General features: G+C 32.2%; 1 protein-coding gene across 2 annotated transcripts; it reads right to left on the reverse strand.

Annotated features, from left to right (window-relative positions):
• Positions 394-8,504, reverse strand: LOC109359233 (probable pectate lyase 8). Of its 2 annotated transcripts, none has more exons than XM_019603819.1 (8): positions 8,319-8,504; positions 8,124-8,189; positions 7,816-7,875; positions 2,678-2,901; positions 2,144-2,562; positions 1,925-2,028; positions 1,020-1,158; positions 394-919 (listed from the first exon to the last, which is right to left on the reverse strand). In XM_019603819.1, exons 1-8 carry the CDS (start codon positions 8,435-8,437, stop codon positions 698-700), a joined length of 1,353 nt encoding a protein of 450 aa, XP_019459364.1. In that variant the 5' UTR covers positions 8,438-8,504; the 3' UTR covers positions 394-697. The 2 variants fall into 2 exon arrangements, with proteins under 2 accessions (XP_019459364.1, XP_019459365.1); XM_019603820.1 differs by having other exon boundaries at positions 8,124-8,180; positions 8,319-8,503.

Below are 9,960 nucleotides of genomic sequence, written 5' to 3' on the forward strand. Positions count from 1 at the left end.
ACCCTAAACATTGATCAGATCTAATTTTTAAATCTGAACCGGACCCTAGACCTAATAAAATTTAAGCTCAATCATAGTCAGACCAAATCGGGTTAACGGGTACGTCAGGTCTCACCCCTTCCATTTCATAGAAAGGAAAAGCATTAACAAGAAGGCTCAAGTGTAAGAGGATGAAATTCTGAGTTAAACAAATGTACAACTAACTACTATTGCAATTCTTTCAATATTACCATTCTTTTTTCCCATTTCATTTGGAACAAATGAGGTATTTTATAAAATGAAGGACATACATACTGAGTCTAGGGGTGTACTCTGGTTGGCAAGGGTCATAACACCTTACTATAGAGGATACATTATATTGGAACTAGGATGACAAAAACTACATGGAAAGAGAGGAGAAAACATTTTGTTTCCCTTGGAAGATTAAGGGGTGACAAATTCCCAAAGTGGGAAAAGGCTTCTAACAATCATTTTATCTATTTGATAACAGTTCCCATTAAAATGTACAAATTTTCTCCAATCTCTAACTAGTGAAAAGACAAAAGGCTGCAAACTCACTCAATATATCTATAGCAATGCAATACTAAGAGGAGAAAGATTTAAAATTTCTCTTTCTTACTTACCTTTATGCATTTTCTTTCTCTATTTTTCTAGTTTGCTTTGGGGTTTTCTTGTTGGTTTCTGATAGTGTTTGGTATTAACACATGATACCTCTGCGGCAGTTTAGGACACCAGCACCAGAGGTAAGGGTACCAACCACAGAAGATGATTTTGCTGACAAACTTGAGGCTCTAGCATAACTAGCTGCAGATCTTGCTCCTGATGAAATAAAATAGGCTCCATTCAGTAGAAGATCTCCATCAGACCTCCAATTCCAGCTTTTCCATGTGTTTTCCTCTGTTTCCACCCTCTTTGTTACCTGCATGCCCACATCAATATTCCCATTTTTATGCACAAAGTTCATCATAATTAACATATTTTCGTTGCTAAAAGATTACAAACATTAAAACTAATGTTACCTCCTTAGCAAAGGTGTTGAGAGGGGCAAGATATCTGTTGCCTTGGCTGTTAATTGTGGGATTAGCACTACCACCAATTGCATACATTTCCCAATGGGTATAATCATTATTTACCACATGGAAATATCCATGTCTGCACCTGCATTGTCAACAATAACTCTGTTGTTAATACATGTTATATAATCTGAAGTTATTTGTAATCTAAAAGTTAATAACTTTCTCTAACAAATGAAATCCTCTCTATCTTTATTTCTTTTCATCTCCAAAATCTATAGCTGAAATGATTCCAACATCAAAAATTGTGTACATAAAACATTATTCATCTTTAAAACCATAATATATTATAGCTTAACAGTGACATTCCTGGGCTTATTTCCCGATGGATTTGCTTTTCTTTTTGTGGTCATCGCCCTTAATATATCTCCCATATAGTCAGTTATTTAAATTGTAGACTGCATCACGTGGTGCATTCATAATATTGTGGTTGCAATGACCGTTGCATTTGTATCACACCGTAATTGCGACGAGACACTGAATTATAAAAGTGTGGCAACAATGCCACCGCATCCGGCAGTACCAGGTCGTATCAGACTGCATCTATTTCAAAAATATTTTTTTAATCACAAAATAATTCAAACTACAACGACCCACAGCATCACAACGACCGCAATGACTACAATCACAATAACCACAACTGTAACCATAATCACAATTCCAACAGCAATTTAAAACTCCTGTCATATCCAAGTTGCCAAGTTTTTAATGCGCCTCTAAGATCACAATGTATGTCAATGTCATTACAGAAGGTTCAGCAAATCTGATTAATTAAAGTTCCAAAGAAGAATATTAATATCTTCCCAAAAAGATTGAACACTGGCATTCATTGCACAAAAGATGTTAGTTACCTTGGCATTCTTTGGACAAGACCCTCCCCAAAATGGTTGTATGCAATGGTCACTTGCATATGCTTGTCTCTAACATAAGAGTCACTATGACCCAATAGCATAACCTGTATAATTTTCAAGTCAATGATAAACTTAATATATAGCATCTTATAGCTTTGTAATCTCTCTTAATAAACATATATAAAGCCAATGAGGACCATGCATGAGTTGTTAATTTACCTCATTGTGGTTAGTGAAATAATTATTTGAAATGGTGATAGCAGTCGAGCCAATAATAGCATCAATAAGTCCATCAGCACAATTAGAGAGAGAGTTATGATCAATCCAAATGTGACTTGCACCAAAGATGGAAATCCCATCTCCATCAGCCATGGTCCTCCATCCAAAATGAGAAGGTGAACTACGAACCATAGCATTCCCAGTTTGAATGCAATCATGAATATTGAGCCCATGAATGATGACATTGGTGATGTATTGGATAGTAATGCAAGCTCCATGAGCAATGTGAACGTTGAAGCCACGAGCATCAATGGTCTTGAAACTGTTCATGATGAGTTCTTGCTTTAATGTGATCACCATGTCCCTCTTGAACACTATCCATAAGGGCCTGTCTTGAATGACAGCGTGGCGTAGGGTTCCTTTTTTTTAATAATTTTAAGCAAAGTATTTGTATTTAGAATCATGAACAAGGAGTAGTAGAACTAGTACAAAGGGTAGTTAAACCCATATGAATAAAGGTGTGGCGGAAGGTACCTTGTTTGGGGTTGATAACATCTTTGTCACTTGGGTCAGTGACAACGTAGTACCTTCCGTCACGACCACCAATGGCATTGTGTCCAAAACCGATGGCGCAATTGGCTAAGCGCTTTCGGTGGCGGTACCAAAGCTTGTCACAGCGCCAGCAGTCATCAATGGGATTCCCTGTCCCGCATGAGAAGAAACTCAGATTCCTTCTCTTTGTGTAGTTGTGGATGGTCCTGTTCAAATCTAACAAATTGAGATTCTTTTCTATTCAAAACTCTGCTAGAATAAATGTTAAAAAGTAAAATTAAAATAAAACAAGTAACATGTTTATCCTAACAATTTTTATCACACCGGTTTGGAAAGAGATGTAATATTTGTTACTAAAAAAATTAAATTGTCTCAATTTACATTGTAGTACATTAGAAAGGCATGATATCATTTATTTAGTTTTTGTTTCATGGTATCTCCACCAAATAGAATTAAATAGTATCACTAGAGTGAGGAGGTGATTTAGTCATTGTATCTACCTAACCCACAAGCCACTTATAAAAAAACCTATATGCTAATTTTACTAAACTAATTTCTTACTAACCTAATATAGTATTCACAATTGCCAAACAATATATTTATTCATATTTGAGTCTCACACTTTATTTTATATTTTATTACAACTAATAAGAACAATATTTATTTTTTTCTCGCAAAGACAAACATCATTTTTATTCTTATTTAGGTCCCACAACATCTACCTTTCTCACAAAATCTACATTTCTCCTATCTTTTCATTGGTTAAGAACAACCAATAATTGTTCTTATTTAAGAACAAAAGTAAGAAAATAAGAACGACACAGTGGAAAGCAAAATAAGAATGTTCTTATTCCATTAAGAACAAGGTTAAGAATAACTACTGTGGTTGCTCTAACCAAACTCTTGATACCGATACTTTATTGAAATTATATAAAGCACTCTTTCATTTTTCACTCATACAAAAACCCTTGATTTTTATAAGTATATTATATTGACTACCTCTGCATAAGAAATACATGATTTTTTAAACAAAAAATATGATAAGTGTAATTAAGTTAAACAAAATATAATATATCGTGGAAACAAGTCCAAATAGTATACGAGTCAATACATTTTCATTATTTTTGTTTCATTATAAAATGTATCAATAATTCTTATGAGATATTGTTTAAATCAATCATATATTGTATTATAACGAATAAAAAAATAAAGAAAATGTATTGACTTGTATACGATTTGTATTTGTTTCCACAATATACCATATTTTGTTTAACTTAATTACATTTATCACTCTTTTTAATTTAAAAAATTACATTTATTTCTCATACATGAATAGTCAATATAATGTGTATATAAAAATTAGAAGTTTTTGTAGGTGTAAAAAATGAATAAGTAGTTTATATAATTTTACACAAAATTTAGAATCTTTACACCATTCGAATTGTATTATTAAGCTGTCTAGGTTGGATTACTATAAAATTATACCATCACAACCATATATAACTTTGCACTTTTTGGTGCCATTTAATGACATTTTTTTTTGCCGACAAGAAAAATTCTCAAATACGTCATTTTTAATTAGAGTGTAATATCTATGTATTATCAATATAAAAATTTATATATTTGTATATTATATTTCATTTATTAGTATTATTTTTTTAAGAGTAAATAATGATTGAAAATAAATTATGATAATAAACTGATAGTGTTAAAACTTTTATAATATCAGTGTATATTTTTTCTCTTCTAATTAACTAGTGTCTCACATGTTACAATATTTTCATTTTTAAAACAAGAAATTACTTTAATAACAGTAAGAAATAAACACCATAAAAAAGTCAATTACAAATTGAAAAGTATATTCAACGAAAAAGATTGAAGTCTACTTTTTATCAGATTAAAAATAAAAAATTATTAATGGGACCAGAGCTACAGTTAAATATGGAACCAAAAATGTCGAACTCTAATAATTAACACTGTAAATATGCAAGTTAATTACTGGATCCTTGTGGAGCTATTCGTGCATTTCTCTTATTGAGATCCCACATATATGAGACAAGTGGGTCATGAGGGTCAAAAGTTATGCATAAGGACAGAATGAAATGGTGCACAAGGAAAATTGGGGGTTGGCATCTTTACCTCAATTTCTCTACTAGAAATAAATACCAAAGTCCCTAAATAAATAAATGTTAAGGTGGGGAAGATCTAATATGTCTATTACTTTGGGTGTCGGTGGTGCAAGCCAAATTATTAAATTCGTGAATCTTGGTCATTTATTAAATTCATGGAGACTTCGTTGAATAAAAGTAGATGTGTCAGACAGCACAGTTGCAACTTGCAAGATTAGCCAAAGTATAACTATGTCTAGAAAGTGTTATGGTGCAAGTATACAGGCTAGTTTCTCCATTGAGTTAGAATTTTCTCTATTACTAGTAGAGAAGTGGAATGGAAAACCAAAATAAAATAAAATTTAATAACACATGCATTTATCATTTTATTATAATGATATGAAACTTTTATTCTTAAAAGTTAAAATTAAAGAAATGTAGAATTTCTCACTCTATTATTTTTCTTAAAATTATGATCATTTTATGTATTTTATTCTATTGGAAATTGGTAGAGGGCAAAGGCAATCAATAACAAAAATGAGAAGTATCTAATAAGATATGTAATTGTAGGTAGGACCAAATAATCTTATGGAATGGATGGTGCCATAACTTATCACGAGTCTAGAGTAAAATATATGTGATATTACTTTAAAATTTACGAGCTTCTTGAGGACCTTTCGTTCACTTAAGGTATTTACCTTGTATGTAACTTACTACAATGTATCATCAACCAAGTTTACGCTCAGATTAATTACAAGGGGTGGTTGGCATAATAAATTAGAATAGTGTTGCCGGCTATATGGACATGTTTCTAACAGTGTTTCATTCCTAAGTCAATCATATAGTAACACGTAGATAAATAGAAATTTTAAAATAAAAAAGTAATAAAATGGAGTATGATTGACTTGAGACATGAAGCGGGACACCATTTGAGACATGCGATCTCCATCATTGCTATAAGGCAATGAACCAAAAAGGGTAAAATCTAACATCATCTTTTTAATGTATTAAATGCCGCACTATTATTCAATGAAGACTTTACGTTTTTCCATTAACCATTATCTTAGCAAACCAAATTTAAAAATGGTGAGAATAAAAAGAACACTTAATTAAACTTATGTTTGTACTTTGTAAACTAAAGCAAAGCACAGGGGAAATTATAAAAGCAACTTTCACATTCTGTTCACCAATGAATATGACTATTTTTATGTTTGTTTTTTAGATGAGAGACTCAAACTACATTTGAGCAAAACCTACAAGGTCAAGCTTTTGCCCAAACCAGCGTTTGAGAGGCATAACGCTCGACCAAACATATGCTAAGGAAGCAAAATTTAGGATTCATTTGCAAATTGAGTTTTTGAGATGAATGAGAAGTAAGAAAAAAACTTTAAAATCATCTTATAAATATATGTCATGATTCTTAATCTTTTTCTTTATCTTCCTACTTCTCCAAAATTAAACTCACAAATGAAATCTAAGGAATGACAAATGAAAGGAGAAAGTTAAATCACTAGCATGCATAAAGAACAAACACTTAATTGAAACCACGCAACTTGGGCCTGTTTGTACTTGGAAGAGCAATTTTCGGACTAGGGAAAGAAAAAAAGACAAGAAATTTATTACGAGTAAGATGGCCGGATCTCTGGACATAGGCATGTGCTGAAGGTGGAAATTAAAATACAATATATTAAAGTCTTCAACGTTTTTAGAGATCTCAAAATCAACAACATGGTGATTGATTCCTTAGAACCATTAAGGGTTCGTTTGCGAGTTGCTTTTGGAGAGAAAAGAATAAGAAAGTTTCACAATCATGAAATACACATGTGAGATAACTCAAATGCATTTTATTTCCCTTCATTCCCGTCCAAAAACCAACTCGCAAACAGACTTTAAGGCTTTGTATGAAAGTTAGGAGGGAAAAAGGAAGGAGAGTGATCAAAAGGTTAGGAATGGGAGGAAGAAAAAAGAAAAGGAAGAAAATATTCTCCCTCATTTGGGAGTATTTAGATGAAGGAAGGTAGACTAATTATAATGTAACAATATTTTTTATTTTCCCTTAAAAAATATAATTAACAATGAGAAATGGATTTACTAAATATATTTAACTATTTTGACATTTTATCTCCAAAAAACCCCAAATTGGAAGAACTTTAAAAATAAACACATGAAGGATTTTGGAGTGTTTGAGAAACCCTTCAAAACCTTCCTCTTTCCTTCATTCAACTCTCAAACAAGGGGAACAATTTCCAAAGTCATTCATTCCCTTCTTTTCTCCTCTAAAACCTCACTCCAAAACAAGGACTAAAGTAACTTCGCATAGGGATTATTAAGGCATTGTATTTCTCAATTATAAAACATTTTTTTAAGAATTATGGTACCATGAGTAAAAGGATGGTCATCCTATTGGCAAAAGGAAATCAACTACTAATTTAGCATGAAATATAAATTTCCATGAAATGGTGGTTTGCTAGCTCCATCTGGCCCAAAGAATTCTACATAAGTGATTTTTGTTAGTTGCCTCTAAATTTTCTTAGTTCTATGATGCAGGATTTATAGGTGGCATCTTAATTTTATACTAATGAGGAATGAATTAAGGGGTTTTAACCCAACCATTGAAAGGTATTGGTTTAGCTTCTTATCAAAAGCAATATGATGAAAAATAAAAGCTTCTAGTTCACACTTAAATTGACCGCTTTTGACTCTGTTTTCATAGGCTAAAATTTTCCACAAAATAATGAAAACGGTATCAAATATATTCCAAAAGAAAGATTCAGAATATTTGGCTGTGCTGAATCTGCAGATACAGTGTCAATAAATGATCATGTGATTCTTCTTCTCTAAGCCCAATGCAAATTGTTATACTATTATATAATCTACAAAGTGTCCATAAAAATAATAATAATTCATGTATAATATACCAAGCACGTGACACATGACTAGGCAATGATATAATATCATTAGAAAACGTAGCAGACATAATCAGAGAGAGTTAATAGAGAGTGAGATATTTACATGTCAACCATAGAAGCTATCTCATCTGGAACTGCATTCTGATTCAAAGTGTAACCTGACCTGAAATTTTGTATCAAATGCATTAGACATGAACAATATAACAAACCTATAAAACGTCATCGTTTAACACTGAAATGGCCGAGACAGTTAACAGAATCAACGTACGGTTCAAATTTTTCAGATTGGATCTGAATTAGGACCGTTGTTAGATCCAATACATTCCAATCCAACGGTTGATTAAGCATAATTCCACGTGGACGATCACGATTAAAAGTAACGCAGTAGTAGTACACTACAGTTACACTAACCTTTCCGTTTCCGCCATTGATGAATTCTCCAACTTCGCTTCTCCTACGATATCACCCCTGTTCATTCCGAATTCAGAGAAATCACGTCACATTTAACAAACACATCCATATTCTATATCATTGAAAATGTAAATAAACGAAATTCAGAGAATTTTGAAGCTCGTGAAGTGTAGAAGTTAAGCTTGAAAAACAAACCTTGTTTCTTTCTCTTTCTGATTTTGATTGTGGTTGTAGTTGATTGAGTTCGCTGCAGTTAAAAGTAGCGGCATAACGAGAATGATGAAAGTGAAGCATTGTAGATAGTGAAGCTTCATTATTATAAAAACACAGTCGTTGGGTGTGAGAGAAGTATGAAGAAGAAGTAAAGAAAGAACAAAATGTAGACAATTAAAGAAGAATGAGATGGAGTGTTGGTTTATATATGCACCAAGTTTTAAGTCTAGTCCCCCACAATGTCGGTAAGTTATAGTTTTGGGAATGGAGGATGATGATTATTTTCAATAAGAAAACTATTTTATAACATGTTATATTTCCGTTTCAACTTATCTATGTAATACCAAATAAGATTTTCTACTCATATTCTTTTTATGATAGACGAATTAGAGTTTATTAATATATAGTAAGTGACATATCATATTAAATTTATGTTATAAAACCGATATATTAATATTCATAAGGGTTTAGTCTGACGGCTAGCCTATTTGGCTTGCCATTTCTAGAGGGACAGGCTGAGGATTTGAGTCATTTTAATAATAAGGGTTGAGTTAGCTTATATTTTGACGGGTCAAAGGTGGGTTGGGTCGGGCTGGCCCATATTGCCACCGCCAATGGTACCTCTTCATGACAACCTAAGATTAAATTATTTGTACTAATGATTTCTTGGTTTGTTATGAAACCAATGATCAAGGATGTAATTAGCATTTAAATACATTAAATTTCATCAACAGGAATGTGCCTATGAAAAGTTTATCAACTCATGATCAAGAATGTAATTATCATTTATTTATTCTAATGAAAATGTAGATGATGAAGAAGAAAAAGATTTGAAAGACGTTCATGATGGGAGAAATAGAAAAGGGGATGCATCTTCTTCCAACAAAGTATCTAATGTTTAAAACTTATGAGTTAGATGTTTTATTATGAACTAAGAGTCTAAAAGTTTAAGACTATGATACCTTGTTATTTAGACCTTACAAGTTTTAAAATAAGACATTACGTTATTGTGAGATTGTGGACTTTGATTTGTGATTTTTTTTATTTTAAAAGACATTTAAGAGGTATGCTGATTATTTACTTTTGAAATTATGATTGAGTTGATTATAAATGTGCGTTTTGAAGAAAAAACAGGTCAGCCTGTCGATCTCTCAACCCTGCCAAATATAGGTTGAGCTGACATTTTGAATCCTTTTAGCAATAAGGGTCAGGCCGACCCAACCCATATTTTAGCGGGTCGGGCTAGTCAGGATTACCACCCCTACATGGAAAGATACAAGAATTGGGGACATATGTATTCCTATGATATTAGATAGCCCCTTACCCATCTAAGATACCTTATCATGTATCATCACCACCATTAGAATTATCATATTTGTACTTATATGACATAAAGTTTTTGAGAATTTCTCAATGAAAAGTTAATTTTGCTTAAAATGATAGGTGGAAGGAAATTAATAATGTTCGATTGAGCAAACACAATTAATTGTGGTAGGTGGATATACAAGCAACAATGCTTGCTTCGTTGAGCATTATTCTTGATTGTATGACTCAGAGATTCAACAACATTCATTAAAGCAAGCGTTATTTCTCACACATTCAACGACGTTTATTTCACTGAATG

Source organism: Lupinus angustifolius, chromosome LG11, assembly GCF_001865875.1.
Source record: "Lupinus angustifolius cultivar Tanjil chromosome LG11, LupAngTanjil_v1.0, whole genome shotgun sequence".
NCBI lineage: Eukaryota > Viridiplantae > Streptophyta > Magnoliopsida > Fabales > Fabaceae > Lupinus > Lupinus angustifolius.